At 41.9% G+C, this 23535-nt stretch overlaps 1 protein-coding gene and 1 long non-coding RNA gene across 12 annotated transcripts in view; one reads left to right on the forward strand and one right to left on the reverse strand.

Annotated features, from left to right (window-relative positions):
- Nucleotides 1-6590, forward strand: part of UBASH3B (ubiquitin associated and SH3 domain containing B) — a 157047-nt gene extending 150457 nt beyond the window's left edge. For all 10 annotated transcript variants that reach the window (XM_055273525.2, XM_055273524.2, XM_063636601.1 and 7 more), the window contains 2 exons: nt 155-264; nt 1855-6590. In XM_055273525.2, the coding sequence (XP_055129500.1) occupies nt 155-264; nt 1855-1992 (248 nt within the window). In that variant the 3' untranslated portion in view covers nt 1993-6590. The remainder of the gene's footprint in view (nt 1-154; nt 265-1854) is intronic.
- Nucleotides 1-23535, reverse strand: part of LOC129479800 (uncharacterized) — an 83037-nt gene that overhangs the window by 28788 nt on the left and 30714 nt on the right. The window contains exon 3 of one of the 2 annotated variants that reach the window (XR_010120118.1): nt 4190-4272. The exons of the other annotated variant lie outside the window; for it this stretch is intronic. This is a non-coding gene — a long non-coding RNA (uncharacterized lncRNA). Of the gene's footprint in view, nt 1-4189; nt 4273-23535 lie in introns of those variants that run through there. 2 annotated transcript variants of the gene reach the window in all.

Genomic DNA, 23535 nt, shown 5'->3' on the forward strand with positions numbered 1-23535 from the left:
ATCAATAACAAAGCACTTTCAAAATATTGCTTAGGCAAATGGTCTTCTTGAGTGTGTTTGCTCCCCTGCAGAGCATTTAGTTAGCTTCCAGTATTCGCAGAGTTTCCATGTCTTTATAGAAACAGTCTTCCCATACCTTGCCATTTTGCCCCAGGAAATAACATCCTGATTGTGGCCCACGCATCTTCCCTTGAAGCGTGTACCTGCCAACTTCAGGGCCTGTCACCTCAGAACTCCAAGGACTTCGTACAAATGGTCCGAAAGGTAATTCATTCTTGCACTTTGGGGTCTGTGGTGGCTAGCAGTTTGAAGTCAGTACAGTGACTGGCTGATTACCAAGTTCTTTGAAGCATGTGTTTATGCTGAGCTGGGAATATTCATTTATTGATTCACTCAACCAAGATGTATTGAGTGATACTCTGTGCAGGGCACTTTATTAAGCCTTGTGTTAGAAAAACAATGTATTAGAGCTAGTTCTAGCTTCTAAGAGCTAAAATGTAGGAAGCAGCTAGGAATTATAAGCAAATTGTCTGGATTTCCCTGAGGGACCTTCTTGAATTCCCCTGAGGGAACTTGGGTTGGATCAATAGAGGTCAGTCCAAAAGACAGCATCCGAAAGCTTAACTCAAACACAGGTCCTTGAAGGTAGGCCGAGGCATGCAGCAGTTTAAAACGAGGAGGCTAAAAGGCAAAGCCAGGAACAAGACAGCAAGACAGAAAACCCATGAGGCTGACCCACACATCTGGAGTCTTCCTTTCTGTGCCTGTGGGAGAGGTTTTCTGGTCAGCTGCCTCCCACACACTTCCCTTCAGGCGAATTACATACTTCCTTTCTCTGCCGCCAGAGAACCTGGTTCAAACTCAATTGCAATTTTTTTCACATTTTTGCAAAGTTTATTTATGCATCTGTCCTCATTTGTAAGTGCTGGAAGACAGAGAATTTTGTCTTGTTTGTAAATGCAGCTCTGGACACAGACAAAAATAAGTTTTAAAATTGCTGTGACAACTTTAGTGAGGGAGAGCACAGCTTCAGCTCTGAATGTTACAGAGACTCATAAGGAGAAAAAAAAAAAATGGGTGAAACAAATTTTTTAAAATTGAAAAATCTTTTCCATTGGGTCCAAGTATAATTTCAGAAATGTTTGAGGTTTGAGCTGCCTTTTTCTTTTCTTTTTTTTTCTTTTTTTTTTTTTTTTTTAGAGAGCCTTGCTCTGTCACCCAGGCTAGAGCGCAGTGGCACAATCTCGTCTCACTGTAACCTCTGCCTCCTGGATTCAAGCGATTCTCCTGATTCAGTCTCCCAAGTAGCTGGGATTACAGGCACACGCCACCATGCCCAGCTAATTTTTTGTATTTTTAGTATAGACGAGGTTTGTCATGTTGGCCAGGCTGGTCTGGAACTCTTGACCTCAAGTAATCCACCCGCCTCAGCCTCCCAAAGTACTGGGATTACAGGCGTGAGCCACTGTGCCCGGCCGTGAGCTGCCTTTTTAACTTGACTTGCAATTGGGAATTAACTCCTGGCATTGTAGCCTTATGTATTTTGGTCCTCTTTTTCTGCCACCCAATTAAGCAGCAATCTATGAACAATAACTTAATTACTTTAGGGGAGGTCACCATTTAGTGGATTCTTCTGATGAATCCTCTTGCAATGGAAATACTCTTCTCTCTAAGTTACCAGTTTTATCCATTTTATTTTATTTATCGATTTTTGAAGGGAATGCTTTCTACAAAGCCACTATCCATTCCTGACTGCAATTCTCTAGGGCCACATGAATATCTTTGTATCTAGGTAAAAGTTAAAGCATTAAAGCTATCTCCTAATACCCCCTTTCTTTACAACTCTTACTTCAGATCCCATATCTGGGATTTTGTTCCTGTGAAGAATTAGGAGAAACTGGAATATGGCAGCTGACAGATCCACCAATCCTTCCTCTTACCCATGGACCAACTGGCGGCTTCAACTGGAGAGAGACCTTGCTTCAAGAATAAACCACACCAGTGAACGAGAAGGAAAGGCCTTTTGGAGCGTGTCTTTTTGTGTGTTTAAAAACAGTGGGAAAATCCACACCACATTCTAAGTGGACAGCTCAGAATAATTTAACATATTTCCTTTCACACTTAAAGTTCTTAAGATGAGACTGTGTAAATGAGAGAAAGACTTGATTCAGAGGAAAAAAAAAATGTGTTCTCTCTGGACTCTTGCCTAGCTCACAAGGCTTTGGAGAATTGTCTTCCTAAATCGGGGCACCTGCTACAGAAGAGAATGTTTCGTTCCCTCCGGGTATGCACAGCTAAGGGGCCTCTTTCCTCCCAGAGGGAGCTGCTGGCCCGCTCTAAGGGGTGCAAGAGGAAGGAGTGTGCCCAGACCAGCTGGGGGAGCATTGAAAGGGCAGCTTGGGGATGGAATTTTTTTTTTTTATTTCCATTTTCCAGTTAGGTAGAGCCAAGCTGAGGAATCCTTTTAAGATTATTAGAAAACATGCCCTGAAGAGAGTTGTTCTTAAGTTACACATGAAATCCTACCGTCACTAGCCCCCATACACCAGTGTTGCTGGCTGAAAACACCCGCTTAAGGATGCTAACATTTGCCCTGGTACTGCCACATTTTCTCTAGAGCAGCTGGCCCTTCTTGCTACAGCCTTTCCCCGCCCTTGCTTCTGTGAAATGGGGAGACAAAGCACTTCTGCTCTCCAAAGCACTTTTGGATACTCAGGAGGAAAGATATAAGATACATGTTTGAAGTATTCAATCATAGGAGCAAAGAACTTGCAAAATATCAAGTGACTTGGAATTAACCGTGTTGTAGCCTAATGTGCTACTACTGCATTTCTAAATCATCAATATTTGCTTGTCTTTGCCCCTAGACTCTAGACTGTGTTAACTAGTTAAGGATGTTACATTTTGAAAGGATGTTACATTTTGAAAGGATGTATGTTAGATATATTATTTGCAGCAAGAAGTTCATTCTGTGCAATATGGACATGTTTTCAAACCATACCAAGGGTCAGGTTGTTGTACACTTACAGTACATGTCAACCATAACTGAACATCCCCAAATGCATCAATTATACCAGGGATGTATAGTAAGTCAGGGAACTAATATAAATGATGACAGTCATGGCTGCACTGCTACTTGTGCTGTCGTTTTGTTTGTTTTTCTATGATAATTTAAAATATATAGGTAGGGCTACTTGAGGAAATTTGGAGAGCCACATTCTGTGGTTTCTCATTATACTTACTTCCTGCATTTAGAGGAAGTTTATTTAAAAGAAAAATAAATGACAATCAAACCAAATCATCAGTTATCAATGTCTGTTTAATTGTGTGACTATCTGACTGTTGATGGCCACAGACGATGGTCTCCTATGGTACAGTTCACTCTGTAGAAGATGTATGCAAAGTGAAATGCTAGCCCTTTAAAGAAACATTAGTTAGTATAAAATGAATCTTTATATGTTGCAGTAACATTGACTATGTTTCAAAACTCAGATGCATAAAACATAAGGTATATAAAAATAGATCTATGCTTGTATTTGAAACTACAACTTGATAACCCCTAGAAAGAAGAGGACATGAAAGGATGCTGGCTGTATATGTTAATCAGCAAAAGGATTATAGTGTTTTGTTTTGTTTTTAGAGGCAGGGTCTCACTAGAATGCTTAGACTGGTCTTGAACTCCTGGGCTCAAGCGATCCTGCCTCTGTCTCCCAAAGTGCTAGGAATTACAGGTGTGAGCCACCACACCTGGCCCATAGTTGTATTTTTTTAGGCCACTTAGAAAAATATGTCATGTATTTTACATTTTGAGAAACAAATCATGGTTTCTTCTAGCATTGCACAAACACTGACCCAGCTTCTGGGTATGGAGATAACCCTGTGGTGATATGTTAATATAAAATGTGGGGGGAATATTCCCAATAAAGGTCTTAAAAGAAAAGTCACATTACAACTAATGTCGTGGCTCTACCATTCATTCTTCTCATATTTGTAATGAAGTGAATCCACTGTTTAATCAGATCCATAATCTTTAACAGATTCATCACAAATTTTCATGGGCGTTGAGTGCTCAGAATAATGCTTGAACGCCTCACCTTGAAACTGTAGCAGTGTGTTCTGGGCAGTATCTGTAATTTATGAAATAGAGTCTGGAATAGGTTATCCACTCCATCTTCTAGGTTATCTTAGTCGTATGATGAACTGATAAATCTGTCTGACTGGGCTACAATCCATTGTTCTTAGTCCAATATGGACACTGCTTTAGGCAGTGGTCTATATAAGCAAAAGGAGATAGAGATCTGAAATAATTTTCCAAATAATTTAGGTGGAAAACAAGAAAGAGTGTATTTCTCTGCTTTCATTTCAATTTAATTATTTCAAATTGCTTGTCAAAATGGCCCAAAAGATCTGAATTCACATTAAATTCCCCTTGCACACACTTATTTAAAAAACTAAACTTGCACTGCAACTGAGAAATTATTTGGAAATCACGTGGAATCTATGTATAATAAAAGAAACAGACAACTATATTACTGGATTTCATATACATCCAAAAAGTATAGGCTAATATATAACCTGAAGTTGCAGCTGATTCTTTTTGATCTGAAGCTGATACTTATTAGAACAAATGATGTATGGGGAGAGGAGAAGGAAGGAAGGGCAAGGAAGGAATTGACAGATAAGAAGCAAATGGTTTCTTGCACAGAGGAATTTTGTTTTAACGTAAAAAGTTATTTGAAATAAACTAGGTGAAATGAAATTAACTAAAGGTTTTAATCTGGGATTGAAAGCCTGAAACCATTTCCTGCTTCTACAAGTGTGCCACATCAATCCGGTAATGCCCCAGTGTTATTCACAGATAGAACTTTGTTTCCTGTGATTTTAAAATACCGCATCTGTTCCTCCATGGACCAGAGTAATTGGCACATTTTAATGCATAAGCTGGGGGTTTCATTTTCCCAGGCTCTCTTCACCATCACTGCATTGGTAGCTAGGAGCTTATTGCTTCACCCCAGTATGGAGTTCAGATTACAGTGTTTTCCATTACATTTAGATTCATAGAATCTGAATGGCTGATTAAATGGCCATCTGATGGCTGAAAGGGGGGTATTTTTCACTCTGTAGTGAAAGGCTTGGAGGAGTTTCTACTTTTTATTTTAATTATACTTTAACCAAAGAATTATTTTAAAGTAACCTTATATTTGAAAGATGATTTTGCAAAAAATAAAAAATAAAAAATATGTCTTCTGGAGTGATGTCTGTTTGGTAAACCATTGTTGATAATTTCCTTGTTAGTGGTATTTGGAATGCATATAGATTGTCTTGTCATTGTGCTTAACATTACCATAAATGTATCTTTTCCACTCAACTAGCTGTATTCGTATTAAAATGAAGTCTCTTATTTCAATTACCTAGTGTTGTTGGAAACTAATTGAACAGCTACAATAAGAGAAGTTCCTATCTCATTGCCTTTGTGGAAAGGCTTCCCTATGTGGTAAAAGGAAGGCATTCCTCCGTAACCTAGGCACTCCGCAAGTCCAGTGTTTAATTTCAAGGCAGTGATGAATTGCTCTTTTGAAATTACTCTAGTGTAATCCATGTGCTAGAATACAGATGAACCTCCGTTTGATTTCACAGGCTTCAGCACAGACAACTGTTACTGAGTCTGCACGAACTTAGATAATGAGGTGCAGGGTTATTTGCATTTAAATTGTAATCCAGCACACGTGTGAGAAAGAAGAGGCGCTAGTCTAAAAGGCTGCATTGCGGGGAGAGATGAGACCGGCGGAGGAGGGTGGGGTAAAGAGTGATTTAACGTCTATTTAGGTTAATGTTCACTTTACAAAGGTGATGGGGGATATTTTGTTAGGTGATAGCAGATGCTTTTCATTTTTAAACATAGGATTAAAATTGGATTTGCTTCTCTTTAATACTTCAACATATTGAATTTTCCTAGGAAAGTGACTAGCTATAATGAAAATTCAAGGGAAAAGGGAAAAAGATTGTAAATGCAGATGAAATAACTTCATTTTTAAGTACAAATAATAGGATTGGTGTGTGCAGGTTTAAAATTATAGTGATGAGTAGTCGAACTTAATATACAATCAGTTCTTACAAATACTTTACACTTAGCTGCCATTACACAACAAATTGGAATTTTGCAGCTGTTCAACTATCATGGACTCTGTACGGGATAGATGTGTATAATGGGAAATATGTACTGCTTCTTTCTTTGATTGCCACTCAAGATGGAAACACCATGCCAAGGCATTTTGTTTATACACAGATCATTCTAAACCTGTTATTTTGGAGAGGTATATTGGTTTCTTTCTCATTTATAAGGCTATTGTATTTTTTTTCTATGTGATTCAGGTGTATTTATTTGAAGAATATTTGTAATTGTAGGAAAACCACACCCACCTGTATTGCCAAATTCTTTGTAAACTCTCCGTGGCATTTGTGCTTTCCTGGCTGAGAACTCTCCCCTGTTGATACAGCTATGGCACCATTGTAATTACAGATGCATCTTTCAGGAGCATCTCCATTAAATTGTTCATAGATGATTTAATAAAAAGAAACTTCTTAGTTGATCCAGAGCAATGTCATTTTAAATTCTGAGTGGTCTCTTCCTATCATGTTTTCAGATGCTACTTTGTTAATTATTATTTCATAAATGTGCATTCAGAGTGTGATTCTGTTTTCAAAAGGCCAGAGGGCACTTTCTGCGGATGGAAGGGGAGGATGCTCCAGCAGCACTCTGTGTCTCTGCACCCTTCTGACCAGGCATCAAGCCTCCATGCCATTCAGACTGGGGAGCTGAACACCCACTCTGTGTGAAAATAGCAAGCTTCAAAATGCTTCCCCTGCCCTATGTGCAAACTAGGAGACAAAAAATATCTTTCCTTCTACCTATCCTAGGTTCATGGCTGAGGCCCCTATAACAAAAGATAGATTAACAAAAGAAAAAGCATACAAGTTTTTCATGTCTTGGGAACAAGGGAAAGCTTCCCCTCTGCCCTCTGAAGGTTCACTGAAAATGACTGACAAGAGGCAGATTAATAGAAAAAGCATATAAATTAATACTACGTGAGCATGTAGCGTATCACAGAGTGCCCAATCTCCCAACGGGGTACAGATGCTTATATACCCTACATCTTAGGGGAAAGAGAATGGGGAAGTGTGGGTGATTTTAGGTAGATAGTAAATGATTTTTAAGGAAATTCAATGGACTTGAAGAACATACAATGGTCTGGGACAAAGTCGGTTGGGCCTACAGAGTGGACAGTCATTTGGGACAAAAGTCTGTCCAGGTTTGTTGTCAGACTTTAGTCTTCCTTCCTGTGATGTGAGTTCAGTCAATGAAAACTCTCAGAAGAGACCAGAAGTAATTGTTTCCTTCTTTGGTAGGTGTGAGAATAACTTCGTCCTGTGCTTTGGGACAGGTAGAGGACTGACAGACAGGGGATAGAGGAAGGAAAAGCAATTGTTCTCCTTGGTGGGTCTGTCCAGTCTTTATGTAGGTAGGGGAAAGGTTTCTTTTAGCATCTGTTGATCTCTAAGGGCCTTTAATTCAAAATACTCAGCAGGATGTAGTGGCTCACACCTGTAATCCCAGTACTCTTGGAGATCAGAGCCGGAGAATTGCTTGAGCCCAGGAGTTCGAGACCTGCCTAGGCAACATAGCAAAACCCTGTCACTACAAAAAAATACAAAAATTAGCCAGGTGTGGTGGTGTGCACTTGTGGTCCCAGCTAATCAGGAGGCTGAGGTAGGAGGATCGCTTGGGCCCAGAATGTCTAGGTGACAGTGACCATGATCATGCCACTGTACTCCAGCCTGGGCAACAAAGCGAGACTCAAACAAACAAAACCCCAAGATGTTCATTATACCAGGGAGCCATATTTGGGGGTGAAGGTCCCTGTCTTCCTTTACATGACACAAAAGCTTTCATAAGGAAATGAAGATTTGAAGAAAACTAGTTAAACCTGAATATTTCTATGCAAAATTTGATGAAGAGTAGACAGTCATGGAGAAACATGATAGAGCTAAGAGTGTGATCTAATGGTAATAAACTGGGAGGACTTAATGAGGCCTGTGTGTTCAGATTCCCCTGGGTGTCCCTCTGTCTTCAGAGATGAAGGTGCTCATTTTCTCCGGCTCTAGGGAAGGCACCTTTCACTTGAAGTTCTCATGACCTGCTTCAGGAAAGGTTAGAGTCCTTCCTAGGTTTTATCACTTGATTCAGGGGAGAAGGGTGGGGCGGGGGGGAATGGTCAAAGTGACCTTCCTGCTCCTGTTGTTTTCTCACATTCCTTCATCTTAAACTATTCAATAAGCTGAGATGCAATATTTTTGGTTATTGTGCCCTGAACTCCATGTCACCTTCATGGCTTACTACTACCCACCACCCACCTCAAGGAGTTGCACCAAGAATGATCCAGAGAGTGAGAATTTGGGTAAGAGAGAGGGCACATTCAGCTCAAACTAGGATCTGCACTTCTAAAAGCCATAGACCGTTTTTTGTTGTTGCTTTTTTTGTTTTTGTTTTTCTTTTTGTTTTTAGATGGAATTTCACTCTTGTTGCCCAGGCTAGAGTGCAATGTCGCGATCTCGGCTCACTGCAACCTCTGCCTCCCAGGATCAAGCAATTCTCCTGCCTCAGCCTCCCAAGTAGCTGGGATTACAGGCACCCACCACCACTCCCAGCTAACTTTTTTTGTATTTTTAGTAGAGACGGAGTTTCACTGTTGGCCAGGCTGGTCTCGAACTCCTGACCTCAGGCAATCCACCCGCTTTGGCCTCCCAAAGTGTTGGGATTACAGGCGTGAGCCACCGCACCCAGCTGACCCTATTTTTTTTGAAGTAATTATATGTTAGGCTAATAAGATCTTAAAATAAGCCTTGAATGCAAATTTGTACCAAGGACATGAATACAGATTTTCATTAACACAACTGTCTACTACCTTGGCAGGGTTTACTTCCTGAGGAAACATAACAGCTAATGTTCATATCTGACAAAAGACCAGACTATATTTAGCCTTCTGGCTGGTTCTCAACCGTTCTCTGCTTGACAGATTCCCAAACTCATTCTGCTCTTTTGTGATGTATGTAAAGGCTGCCTGCACATCCAGAGAAAACGAATAGTGTACTTGGGATTTGTTTAAGCTTAAATCAGCAAAGTGTCTGTTTTTGGTTTTTTGTTTTGGGGGCTTTATTTGAAAGTTGTTTGAGGACCAAAAACAATCTTCTTCCTGAAGAAAGAAAATACTTCACTCTGCCAGAAATAAACATGTAAAGCCCAGATGGCTTGGTTCTGGCTATGTAAAGAGGTAGGGGCGTGAAGGGGAACATACCGAGGAAACTGGGTGGAAGATCAAAAGTGGTAAAAGGAAGGAAAGACAGAAATGGTAACTGGTAAAACAAGTTTTAGAGGAGCCAGTTTGGAAGTTTTCCCAAAAGGCCAATAAAGTTCTAGTTAGCAAAAAGGAAAGAGAAAAAAAAAAAAAAAAAGGCCAGGAACAGTAGCTCATGACTGTAATCCCAACACTTTGGGAGGCCAAGGCAGGTGGATCAGCCGAGGTCAAGAGTTCGAGACCAGCCTGGCCAATATGGCAAAACCCTATCTCTACTAAAAATACAAAAATTAGCCAGGTACGATGGTGCATGCCTGTAATCCCAGCTACTTGAGAAGCTTAGGCAGGAGAATCGTTTGAACCTGGGAGGCAGAGGTTGCAACAAGCTGAGATGGAGCCACTGCTCTCCAGCCTGGGTGACAGACCAAGACTGCCTAAAACAAACAAACAAACAACAACAAAAAGTGGGGAGTGTGGGATAATTCGGCTGACTAAGAAGTTCTCATGGGAGAAATAAGATCCCAACAAGAAGAGAAAAGCCTTAAAAATATATATAGCCTGAATATCACCTTTTAATTAAGCTGACTTCTGAGAATAATGCTCTTTTAAAAAATCTTTTAAGTATATCATTAGCAGTTTTGGGCAAACAGCAAACATTCTCATTTCCTGGCTTTTCTTTCCCTGAAGTTTGCATTTTAAGAGGGATGGTTTCTTAGGTATGACAGGGCAGAGAATTGACAGGTACAGAGAAATACTGAAAGTTTTTAGAGGTTCAGGATAATTAATAATCAAATTTTTCCTTTTGAGTATAAAGTACCTTTTTAGCTCAAATGAGAAGGCAGAAAGCAAACCAACAAAACAAAAAAAATGTTTTTAACATGCTCTGAATATAAACCAAAATTTTAATCCAAAGGTATATTCAACAAGTGACTCAAGAATCAACTAATAAGCCCCTTTATGGCTTTAACCAAGGTGGCCTTTCCAAGATCCAGACCACTCTCACAGGACAGCCAAAGGAAGGAAAGCTTAGCTAGCCACAAATAGATGTGAACCCACATTTTAGTTCAGCCATATTCTTGAGGCTCTCAACTTTTTGTTTGGCTGCCTGCAGCAAAGAAAGGTGGGATAACCTACATGCCCCTGGTAAATGGAGAATCAAAAAGAGAGAACAGTCAGTAAGACAAAACAGGAAAACAAAAGTTGTCTATAGCAGTGAAACCACCTTTGCAAAAATTATGACTGAGCAAATTATTACAGTGAAAGAGATCTGACCTAACCAAATTTGTCTGGCTTCTAACCTCCAAGCTATCCTTGTTCATTTCTAGGGGTAGGCCAAACTAACTTGGGGGGAACTTAGTTTATAGTTTAACTTTGAAACAAAGACAATAACAGCCTTCTCCAAAAGCAAACCCCCTTCTTGTCAGGGGACTATACTGCCTTTGTAGAACTAACAAATTAGCCACAGGATTAGAAATTATGGCTTAGGAGTCATTGCTGTAAAATCTGAGATCAGTGTTTGAGATATTTTGCAGACCCTGCATTGATTGATACACCAGCTGATGCCACCCAAATTGGTAAAGTGGGTCATCTGATTTTGTGTCATCCACCCAGGAACTGACAGCACAAGAGGACAGCTTCAAACCCCTATGATTTCATCTTCGACCTGACCAATCAACACTCCCTGCTTTCTGACTCTCTACACACCAAATTATCCTTTAAAACTCCAATTCCAAAATTTTGGGGGAGATTGATTTTAGTAATAACTTTGTCTCCCCATGTGGCATGGCTGGTCTCACATCAATTAAACTTTTTCCTGACTGCAATGCCATGGTTTTTATTTGTGCAGTGGGCAGGAAGAACACATTGGGCAGTTCCAAATTTGAGGGCTCATCCAGGATCACCCTTGTGACTCCTGCTTGTGGTTTGGTAGCCCCCTCTCCAGCGATGGATCTAGAGGCCAGCCCAAGAGGCTGCCTAATTCTCTTGGACTGGAGGCTGTCTCTGGCACTGTTTCTACTGGCAGGGCATTGCCAATCCATGGTACATGGATTTCATTGCAATGGAGAAAAAGTCCTATAACTGTAACCCCATCATTAGGTGTCTGTCTGTGGTCCTATCATGGGTTGTCTGATTTGGTGCATATTCTAAGTGCTTCCAGCACCTCCTTTCTTCTCCTGATTGGTTTGGCTTCTTCCGGGGTCTTGGTTCAGCTCCTTTAAAGGGCTTGGCTGAATCTCCCTAAATAGGAGGAAGAGTCTTGGTTCAGGAGATTTTTCCTCAATCAGGAAGATTTTGGGGAGATTTCTCAGGAAGAGAGTAGGTGGTTAGTTTGGAAAGAATACTTAGGATTATTGGTTAGGGATCTTTGTTTAGAAGGTCTTCTGTCTGTCTTGTGTTTGTTGTGTTTGTGTTTGTATATGTGGAGGTGATCTCTGAAGGAAATGCTAATGGAAGTCAAGCAGGCGTAACTTGGAGAACCCTCCTTATTTGGTCACATTAGGTAAACCCTGAAGCAATTGTTAGCAGAAGCTCCACAGGTCTGACACAGGGTGACCATCTGCTCTTCATCTTGCCCACAGATCACCCACTGAATTCTCAGTTGAAGGTCATCTCTCCCCACCTGGAGTGGATCAAAGATGACAGGGATGAACAGGGGCAAATTTGAGCCTTGCCAGGTCAATACCAGGTGCTGAGCAAGGTGACTAGTGTCTATTTTGTTATATCTATTTTGCTTTGGCTGGGATGGAAAATGTTCATTTGTTCCCCAGGCAGTCTGTTGGGCAGCATCTTGCAAAATTGAAAGACTTTTGCCTATGGTTTTATGAAACAAAAGGAGATGATTTTCCCTTGTGATGCTTCTTGGCTCCCATGGTCCTTGGAATAGAGGGGGAAAAAACAAATTTTCAGTACTTTCATGGAGAGCTAATATATATATTCATGAGGTTTGCTAATTCAGTATCAAGCAGAACAGGAGTTAATGTATGGACTGAACTAATAGAAGACTGAAATTATCTCTTATGATTTTTTGTTTAAAACATTTACTGATTCTTTATGTTTTGTTTTTAGAGTCAAGAAAAATTTTTTTCTTTTGAGCTAATTAAGGCTTTTATCAATCGAGTAAAGTATACTCTGTGAGAAAACCTTGGAGTATATTTCTTTCTCTCTACCTGATTTGTCTGGAATTTGGAAACTATTTGTGAGTATTCTTAACTTATGGCAGTATAGTTATTTGCCTACATGTAATAACAATGTTTGCTTTTGTAACAGGACATCGCTGGAGACACTGATTATTTTACCAAGGTTTTGACTGCAATGGCATACTTTCGTATACAAACAGACTGCTTTAAGGAATCAAAGTTGACTTATAGGGCCAATAAAAGCCCCTGGTAAAAACTGGCCTCAAACCTTTTCTATGCAGTCCCTGTCCAGGATTCTCAATCTGTGGTAAGTGAAGAATGTCACTTTCTGACAAGCCCAGGAGCCCCAAGTTATCTTGGAACCTCAAGGAGAGGAATTCACCCAAGGTCATACTGATATTTGCAGGCACAGATAAATCCATGGCTGGGCTCAAGGCTTTGAAAAATCTAAGCTGAGATTCCTTATGGAATAAAGTTCCATTAAAGCCAATTTTCAAAAAAGCCTATATGGCAAATAACTATTCTTGCTGACTTTATGCAAATATTCATGCCAAGTATGATAAGACTAACACTTATTTTGCAAGCAAATTTGTTTTTAGTAAAAATGGGGACTGGAGAGAGACAAACTGTATTTCAGAGAAAGCTATAGTACCTCTGTTGTTAGATTCTAGTCTTGTCCACTGTTTTTTTTTGAGACGGAGTCTCGCTCTGTTGCCTGTCCACTGTTTCTGAGTTTTTATTATTTTCTGCAATTTAGACTGATTCCTGAATTATTTCTGGATTACAAGTCCCAAAACTAATGCTTTCAAATCTTTCTTTCATTTTTCTGACTTGAACTCAATGAAATTGCTGCTACATCTTCCCTGAGGCCCTGAAAGCTGAAGCTTATTCCTTGTGGTACAGGCAAGAAAAACATGTCAGATTGCCACTGCCTTCCTCCTCTATAACTAAAGATGCTTTGAGTCTAATGTTTCAATAAATTATGCCCAACATTAACCTTTGTTTTTCTTCTGTTTCCACAGAAATGCCTCTTATTAAAAACTTGTTTGCTGTCATCACATATAGAAGCCTAGCCCATTTGCACTGCCACTTCCTGATATGGTAAACAGCTATTTAACTGAACTGATCTAGTCTCAGGACTAGGAAACCAACTAAAAATATATGGGCTGGTATATTTAAATTTGCCCTTCCCTGTCTATCCTAATCAGTCTTTCTAATAATCTCTGACCCAAATATCTCTCTACTAGAGACCCCATTTCTGATTGATTATCCACACTATTCACCTGGATCCCTCAGAGCTTCAGATCAGTTCTACAAAGGCTTCTGAAGCTAGGACTCTCACTCCTTACCCTAGAACTCATTATTTACTTTATAGCTCATTTAAATGCTGTGCTGAAACGATAGAGAAGAATACTAATGCCTTTGTCATGCAAGCCTTGAAACCCCAATTAGGCACCCTGAGTGTGTGCAGACAGCTGCAAGGCAGTTCCACTCCTGTTACCTTGGAGTCAACTCCTACTCCCATCATGCCACAAGTCAGCAAGAAAAAGCTAGAGTGGTCATTGCGCTTTTTGCATCTTCATAGCCCACATCTTAAGAATAAGGTGTTATAAAACCCAAAGAGAGAGATTGAAACTGCCTTTGCAAAAATCACTGAGAAAATTATTACAGTGAAAGAGATCTGACCTAACTGACTCCATCTGGTTTCTAACCTCCAGACTGCCCTTGTTTGTCCCTGGATGTAGGGCGAACTAACTTTGGGAGGAACTTAGTTTATAGTTTGACTTTGAAGCTAAGATGATAACAGCCTTTCCCAAAACAAACTCCCTTTTTGTCTGGAAACTAGACTGCCTTTGCAGGACTAACAAATTAGCCACAGGATTAGAAATTATGGTTTAGGAGTCACTGTTGTAAAACTTGAAATCAGTACTTGAGTTTTTTTTTTTTTTTTTTTTTTTTTGCACTCCCCATATTCCCATATACCAGCTGATGCCACCAAGATTGATAAAATGGCTCATCTGATCTTGTGGCCTCCACCCAGGAACTAACTAGCACAAGAAAACAGTTTCAACTCCCTATGATTTCATCTCCAACCCAACCAATCAGCACTGCCTACCTTCTGACTCACTACTCACCAAATCATTCTTTAAAACCCCAGTCTCCAAATTTTGGAGGAGATTGATTTGAGTAGTAACTCCATCTCCCATGGTGGCATGCCTGGCCAGCCTGACATCAATTCAACTCTTTCTTTATTGCAATGTCATGGTCTTTATTTGTGCAGCAGGCAGAAGAACCCATCAGGCAGTTACAGCAGGGGGAGGATCATTAAGGAGTGTCCAGAGTCATACAAATAGCTTCCAAACCTCTAAAGGTATTCCTACCTCAATTGTGACTCAAAATCAGTAAGAATTTTTATGACTTAAAACCAATAAATGTAAGAACTGAGTTTTATGGAGGCTATATGCAGTCCCTCTCAAGATCTAAAGTCTCTTTCAAAGATAGCCTAAGACAGCAAAGATCCACATTGTTAATAAGACAATGAAGTTTAAGACAATTAAGACAAATTTTCTTGAGAGCTGTCACATTCAGATAAACAGACATTTTGGACTCTCAGCCAACTGGCTGCCTGCCTGGCATAAAGCTGATAATTTATTCCTTTCGAGGTAGCACCTGAGAATAAATTCGCTGATTACAAAGCCAAGTTTCTCAAGACATAAAAACAAGACAAAAAGATAATCTTATTATGGTTTTCCTCCTTATGACAAACCACACCAAATACAAAAGAAGAACAGAGACCATTTATAGGAGTTTATAGATCAATAATCAATAAGCCTAAGCTAAGTCTACAAGAGTCACAGATTCAAAGCACTAATTCAAAAAAAAATTCTCCTATTATTTTAATTTTGGAAAAGAAAAAGAGACAAGAGGTGACTCTTACTGTCGGCTCAACTGGATCCCATAGGTAAAGATCCACAGGACTGCCTGATAAGAATTTCTTAACCTTTTCCCAGCTTCATCAGGTCCTAGGTTCTCTCAATTGTAGCTTCCAGAGGAGCAAAGAAGTTTTAGTATCCTGCCAGTTATGCCAAATCTGTAAAGCAAAGAGAACTTCCCACCTCCTCTGAAAGTTCAAGTGTGCTAAACAAACGGACAATACACAGATTAACGGAGGAAAGGCATACAAATTAACTAACCTCAGACATAGGAGTTCCACAAATATACAACTCTAAGAAGGGCCAGATTGTTGAGGCTTAAATACTCTCTTTATAGGAAAGAGAGAAATGACAGTGTAGGCAATTTTGAGGGGTGGTAAGTAATTTTCAGGAGAATTAAATGGGCACAAAGAGCCAAAAATAGTTTGTAGGTGATTCTCTTTTGAAACAAAATGGGATCAATAAATTATGGAAAGGTGAGGGGCAGAATTGCTCTGCAGACAAAGGCTGCCTTATTATGCAGATAAAGTCTCCTAGGTGATCTCTCAGAGCTGTCCTTAGAATAACAGATGAAGAGTCTGTCTGGGTGTAGTAACAATTTTTAACCTCTTCTCTGGTGGTTAATCTTGCCTGGTTATTTGATGAGATACTTACAGAGGAGGTCTTTTATTATTATTTTTTGAAATGGAGTCTCACTGCAACACCCAGGCTGGAGTACAAAGGCATGATCTCAGCTCACTGCAACCTCCGCCTCCCGAGTTCAAGTGTTTCTCCTGCCTCAGCCTCCTGAGTAGCTGGGATTACAGGCACCTGCCACCACGCCCAGCTGATTTTTGTATTTTTAGTAGAGATGGGGTTTCACTCTATTGGCCAGGCTGGTCTCAAAGGTGTGAGCCACTGGGCCCGGCCCAAAGGAGTCTTAAGACAAATTGCATTTCTTTTGAAAGGAACTTCCAGAGAGAGCCCCTCTCTGGACTTGGGGGAGAAAAACAAGAGAAGGTTAGAAAGCCCTTGGTGCTGAGGCAGCTTCTCAGACCTTCCCAGTTTCTTTAATTCAAAAGTGTTCAGCACCATATTTTGGAGTATTGTTCTCTGAGTCACGATAAGAATGGTAAAAATTGATGTGTTGGTTGACTTCTGTAACTTGTCTAAGATGTTGCTGTCAGGCCTCTGAGCCCAAGCTAAGCCATCATATCCCATGTGACCTGCACGTACACACCCAGATGGCCAGTTCCTACCTTAACTGATGACATTCCACCACAAAAGAAGTGAAAATGGCCTGTTCCTGCCTTAACTGATGACATTGTCTTGTGAAATTCCTTCTCCTGGCTCATCCTGGCTCAAAAGCTCCCCTACTGAGCACCTTGTGACCCCCCCACTCTGCCCGCCAGAGAACAACCCCCTTTGACTGTAATTTTCCTTTATCTACCCAAATCCTATAAAACGGCCCCACCCTTATCTCCCTTCGCTGACTCTTTTCGGACTCAGCCCACCTGCACCCAGGTAATTAAAAGCTTTATTGCTCACACAAAGCCTGTTCGGTGGTCTCTTCACACAGACATGCATGAAATTTGGTGTCGTGACTCGGATCGGGGGACCTCCCTTGGGAGATCAATCCCCTGTCCTCCTGTTCTTTGCTCTGTGAGAAATGTCCACCTACGACCTCAGGTCCTCAGACTGACCAGCCCAAGAAACATCTCAGTAATTTCAAATCCGGTAAGCGGCTTCTTTTTACTCTCTTCTCCAACCTCCCTCACTATCCCTCAACCTCTTTCTCCTTTCAATCTTGGTGCCACACTTCAATCTCTCCCTTCGTTTAATTTCAATTCCTTTCATTTTCTGGTAGAGACAAAGGAGACACGTTTTATCCATGGACCCAAAACTCTGGCCTCGGTCACAGACTAGGGAAGGCAGCCTTCCCTTGGTGTTTAATCATTGCAGGGATGCCTCTCTGATTATTCACCCAGGTTTCAGAGGTGTCAGACCACGCAGGGACGCCTGCCTTGGTCTTTCACCCTTAGCAGCAAGTCCCGCTTTTCTGAAGGAGAGGCAAGTACCCCAACCCCTTCTCTCCCTGTCTCTACCCCTTCTCCACCTTTCTGGGGGGCAAGAAACCCCCAATCCCTTCTCCTTCACTCTTAGTGGCAAGTCCTGCTTTTCTGGGAAAGGGTCAAGTACCCCAACTTCGTATCTCTGTGCCCCAATCCCTTATTTCTGCACTCCGACCTCTTATATCTCTGTGCCCCGATCCCTTATTTCCATGCCCCAACCTCTTATATCTCTGCACCCTGATCCCTTATTTCCACGCCCTGACCTCGTATCTCTGCACCCCGACCCCTTTCCCGCTTTTCTGGAAGGTAAGAAACCCCGAACTGCTTCCCTCCGTGTCTCTACTCTCCCTTTTCTTTAAACTTGCCTCCTTCACTATAGGCAAACTTCCACCCTCCATTCCTCCTTCTTCTCCCTTGCCTGTGTTCTTAAGAACATAAAACCTCTTCAACTCTCGCCTGACCTAAAACCTAAATGCCTTATTTTCTTCTGCAATGCCGCTTGACCCCAATACAAACTCGACAGTGGTTCTAAATGGCCAGAAAATGGCACTTTCGATTTCTCCATCCTGTAAGACCTAAATAATTTTTGTCAAAAAATAGGCAAATGGTCTGAAGTGCCTGACGTCCAGGCATTCTTTTACACATCGGTCCCGCCCTACTCTCTGTGCCCAGTGCAACTCGTCCCATATCTTCCTTCTTTCCCTCCCACCTGTCCCCTCAGTCCCAACCCCAAGCATCGCTGAGTCTTTCTAATCCTCCTTTTCTACAGACCCATCTGACCTCTCACCTCCTCCCCAGGCTGCTCCTCACCAGGCCGAGCTAAGTCCCAATTCTTCCTCAGCCTCCGCTCCTCCACCCTATAATCTTTTTATCACCTCCCCTCCTCACACCTGGTCCGGTTTACAGTTTCATTCCGTGAGTAGCCCTCCCCCACCTGCCCAGCAATTTCCTCTTAAAAAGGTGGCTGAAGCTAAAGGCATAGTCAAAGTTAATGCTCCTTTTTCTTTATCAGATCTCTCCCAAATCAGTAAGCGTTTAGGCTCTTTCATCAAATAGAAAAAACCCAGCCCAGTTCATGGCTCGTTCAGTAGCAACCCCGAGACGCTTTACAGCCCTAGACCCTAAAATGTCAAAAGGCCGTCTTAATCTCAACATACATTTTATTACCCAATCTGCTCCCAACATTAAATAAAACTCCAAAAATTAAATTCCGGCCCTCAAACCCCACAACAAGATTTAATTAACCTCGCCTTCAAAGTATACAATAATAGAAAAAAGTTGCAATTCCTTGCCTCCACTGTAAGACAAACCCCAGCCACATCTCCAGCACACAAGAACTTCCAAATGCCTGAACCGCAGCAGCCAGGCATCCTCCAGAACCTCCTCCCCCAGGAGCTTGCTACAAGTGCCAGAAATCTGACCACCAGGCCAAGGAATGCCTGCAGCCCAGGATTCCTCCTAAGCCGCGTCCCATCTATGCAGGACCCCACTGGAAATCGGACTGTTCAATTCACTTCGCAACCACTCCCAGAGCCCCTGGAACTCTGGCCCAAGGCTCTCTGACTGACTCCTTCCCAGATTTTCTTGGCTTAGCAGCTGAAGACTGACACTGCCCAATCGCCTCAGAAGCCTACAGGACCATCACAGACACTCTTAGTAACTCTCACAGTGGAAGGTAAGTCGGTCCCCTTCTTAGTCAATACGGAGGCTACCCACTCCACATTACCTTCTCTTCAAAGGCCGGTTTCCCTTGCCTCCGTAACTGTTGTAGGTATTGACGGCCAGGCTTCTAAACCTCTTAAAACTCCCCAACTCTAGTGCCAACTTGTCAATACTCTTTTAAGCACTCCTTTTTAGTTATCCGCACCTGCCCACTTCCCTTATTAGGCCGAGACACTTTAACTAAATTATCTGCTTCCCTGACTATTCCTGGACTACAGCTGCATCTCATTGCCTCCCTTCTTCCCAATCCAAAGCCTTCTTTGCATCCTCCTCTTGTATCCCCCCACCTTAACCCACAAGTATAAGATACCTCTACTCCCTCCTTGGCGACCGATCACGCACCCCTTACCATCTCATTAAAACCTAATCACCCTTACTCTGCTCAATGCCAAGATCCCATCCCACAGCCATGCTTTAAAAAGATTAAAGCCTGTTATCACTAGCCTGCTACAGCATGGCCTTTTAAAGCCTATAAACTGTCCTTACAATTCCCCCATTTTACCTGTCCTAAAACCAGACAAGCCTTACAGGTTAGTTCAGGATCTGTGCCTTATCAACCAAATTGTTTTGCCTATCCACCCCGTGGTGCCAAACCCGTATACTCTCCTGTCCTCAATACCTCCCTCTACAACCCATTATTCTGTTCTAGATCTCAAATATGCTTTCTTTACTATTCCTTTGCACCCTTCATCCCAGCCTCTCTTCTCTTTCACTTAGACTGACCCTGACACCCATTAGGCTCAGCAAATTACCTAGGCTGTACTGCTGCAAGGCTTCACAGACAGCCCCCATTACTTCAATCAAGCCCAAATTTCATCCTCATCTGTTACCTATCAAGGCGTAATTCTCATAAAAACACACGTGCTTTCCCTGCTGATCATGTCCTATTAATCTCCCAAACCTCAATCCCTTACAAAACAACAACTCCTTTCCTTCCTAGGTATGGTTAGTGCAGTCAGAATTCTTACGCAAGAGCCAGGACCGCACCCTGCAGCCTTTCTGTGCAAACAAGTTGACCTTACTGTTTTAGCCTATCCCTCATGTCTGCGTGCAGCAGCTGCTGCTGCTTTAATACTTTTAGAGGCCCTAAAAATCACAAACTATGCTCAACTCACTCTCTACATTTCTCATAACTTCCAAAATCTATTTTCTTCCTCATATCTGATGCACATACTTTCTGCTCCCCGGCTCCTTCAGCTGTACTCGCTCTTCGTTAAGTCCCACAATTACCATTGTTCCTGGCCCGGACTTCAATCCAGCCTCCCACATTATTCCTGATACCACACCTGACCCCCATGACTGTATCTCTCTGATCCACCTGACATTCACCCCATTTCCCCATATTTCTTCTTTCCTGTTCCTCACCCTGATCACATTTGATTTATGGATGGCAGTTCCACCAGGCCTAATCGCCACACCAGCAAAGGCAGGCTGTGCTATGGTACAAGCCACTAGCCGACCTCTTAGAACCTCTCATTTCCTTTCCATTGTGGAAATCTATCCTCAAGGAAGTAACTTCTCAGTGTTCCATCTGCTATTCTACTACTCCTCAGGGATTATTCAGGCCCCCTCCCTTCCCTACACAGCAAGCTTGAAGATTTGCCCCCACCCAGGACTGGCAAATTAGGTTTACTCAACATGCCCTGAGTCAGATAACTAAAATACCTCTTAGTCTAGGTAGACACTTTCACTAGTTAAGTAGAGTCCTTTCCTACAGGGTCTGAGAAGGCCACCGCAGTCATTTCTTCCCTTCTGTCAGACATAATTCCTCAGTTTAGTCTTCCCACCTCTATACAGTCTGATAACAGACCAGCCTTTATTAGTCAAATCAGCCAAGCATTTTTTCAGGCTCTTAGTATTCAGTGAAACTTTTATATCCCTTATGGTCCTCCGTCTTCAGGAAAAGTAGAACGGACTAAAGGTCTTTTAAAAACACACCTCACCAAGCTCAGCCACCAACTTAAAAAGGACTCGACAATACTTTTACCACTTTCCCTTCTCAGAAGTCAGACCTGTCCTCAGAATGCTACAGGGTACAGCCCATTTCAGCTCCTGTATAGACGCTCCTTTTTATTAGGCCCTAGTCTCATTCCAGACACCAGACCAACTTAGACTGTGCCCAAAAAAAACTTGTCATCCCTACTATCTTCTGTCTAGTCATACTCCTGTTCACCGTTCTCAACTACTCATACATGCCCTGCTCTTGTTTACACTGCCAGTTTACACTGTTACTCCAAGCCATCACAGCTGATATCTCCTGGTGCTATCCCCAAACTGCCACTCTTAACTCTTGAAGTAAATAAATAATCTTTGCTGGCAGGACTGTGCTGAATCTCCTTAGGCACTCTAATCAGATGTCCTGAGTCGTCCCAATTCTTAGACCTTTTATACCTGTTTTTCTCCTTCTCTTATTCCATTTAGTTTTTCAATGGAAAACTAATTAAAAGCTTTATTAGTTTTCACACTAATACAGGATACAAGGGCAGAGTTGAGAAGTAAAACTATTTTAAATGTTTATACTTGGCCCCTTGCAGAAAAAGTGTGTTGATCTCATCATAGACCAGGGTGAAACATTTGGATTTTATTCTAAATCCGCAGAATCCAGCACAAAAACTATTTTACCTGACATAACAATTCATAGATTGGTGGCATCCAGTGGCCGGCAAAGTAACAGCCAGCATTTGAGTGCTTGTATTTATCAGGCACTTTTCTAAGTACTTCACATGTGTAGGCTTTTTAAATCTTCTCACCAACTCTATTCGGTAGAAACTATTATTCTCAATTTATGAAAGAGGAAGTTAAGTCTTAGAAAGATTCAATAATTCACACACAGTCACACGGCTCTTGAGTGTTAGGGCTGAGACCAGGACCATGTCAGCCTGGTTCTAATCATGGAAAATGTTTTTTAAAAGAAATTTCAATGAAAATATTGCAGAAGCCTGAGGTGTCTTGGGGATACTTGGGTTCTTCAGAATACAGTTTGGAAACCACAATTTTCATCTAATCTCATTTATAGATGAAGACGCCAGGGCTGGTCACTTATCCGGGCAGAGCTCCATGAGCTGGGGCCTGAAGCTGGCCCTTGCTATCCTGTGGTATATTCTCCAAAACCACAATTGCCTTCTGAAATCAGCTCATATTTGGGTTGTTTTCAGAATGATCTATTTCACTAGAGTAAATAAAGTTTCTACCCTCACGAAAGCCCAGGTTCACAATGGTAGGTTTTTTAGGCAGAAGCCTTAAGAACAAAAGCTGAATGATTCCTTTCCTCCTCCCAGCACACCTAACCTACCATGGTTCCTGTGGGGATGAGATGCTGCTCCAGCCACCTGACGTCTGCAGATTTATGGAGGATGTTTTTTGTGCCAAGATGCTGGGTGCTCTGGGTATTATTATATTTTTAATTTAACCCTCCATGAGTGCCCCATGAAGAAGGTGTGGCCCTGGGTGAGCTGGTTCTCTTCCACTGAGGGCAAGTATAAAAATTTGAAGTCCTTCGAAGGAGTCTCATAGACAAAGAAAAATGTGTGTGTGTGTGTGTTTGTGTATCACTGACTCACTGTGTCACTTCAGGCAAACTTCTTAATTCTTCGTTTTTTGTTTGTTTGTTTGTTTTTTGAGACAGAGTCTCGTTCTGTCACCGAGGCTGGAGTGCAGTGGTGCAATCTCAGCTCACTGCAACCTCCGCCTCCCAAGTTCAAGCAATTCTCCTGCCTCAGCCTCCCAAGTAGCTGGAACTACAGCTACTGTAGTCTGGCTAATTTTTCATATTTTAGTAGAGATGGGGTTTCACTGTGTTTCCCAGGCTGGTCATAAACTCCTGAGCTTAGGCAATCCACCCATCTCGGCCTCCCAAAGTGCTGAGATTACAGGCATGAGCCACCACGCCCGGCCAGTTCTTCATTTTTAAAAATGCTACAGTCGAACTTTCTCAGCTCCTGCCTTATGATTCCTGGACAGTCACCTCAGGCTGTAATTATTCTTCCCATTTTACAAGTGAGGAAACTGATTCCAACAGGCAGGTAATGTGCTTAAGGCTACACAGCTGCCAGTGACAGGGCCTAGGGGATAAGCCTGGGCCTGTCTGCTACTCACTCCCATGCTCATCCCACTAAGCTCCTGCTACTCCTAGGAAACTTCTCTCTGAATCAATAATTAATTTCAAAGCCTGCTGCTCTGGCTTAGAAACTCTACAGTCACTTTGTGCAAGTTTTACAACAGTGCTCAGAAAACCTCAACACTTGGTACGAATTATCTGAGGCATCTTCGGGGAGATGCAGGCGAGTCCACCTCTTACTCTGACCTTGGGAAAGGCCACGATTCTTCACAGGATCTGTGA

This window comes from Symphalangus syndactylus, chromosome 3 (assembly GCF_028878055.3).
Source record: "Symphalangus syndactylus isolate Jambi chromosome 3, NHGRI_mSymSyn1-v2.1_pri, whole genome shotgun sequence".
Taxonomy (NCBI): domain Eukaryota; kingdom Metazoa; phylum Chordata; class Mammalia; order Primates; family Hylobatidae; genus Symphalangus; species Symphalangus syndactylus.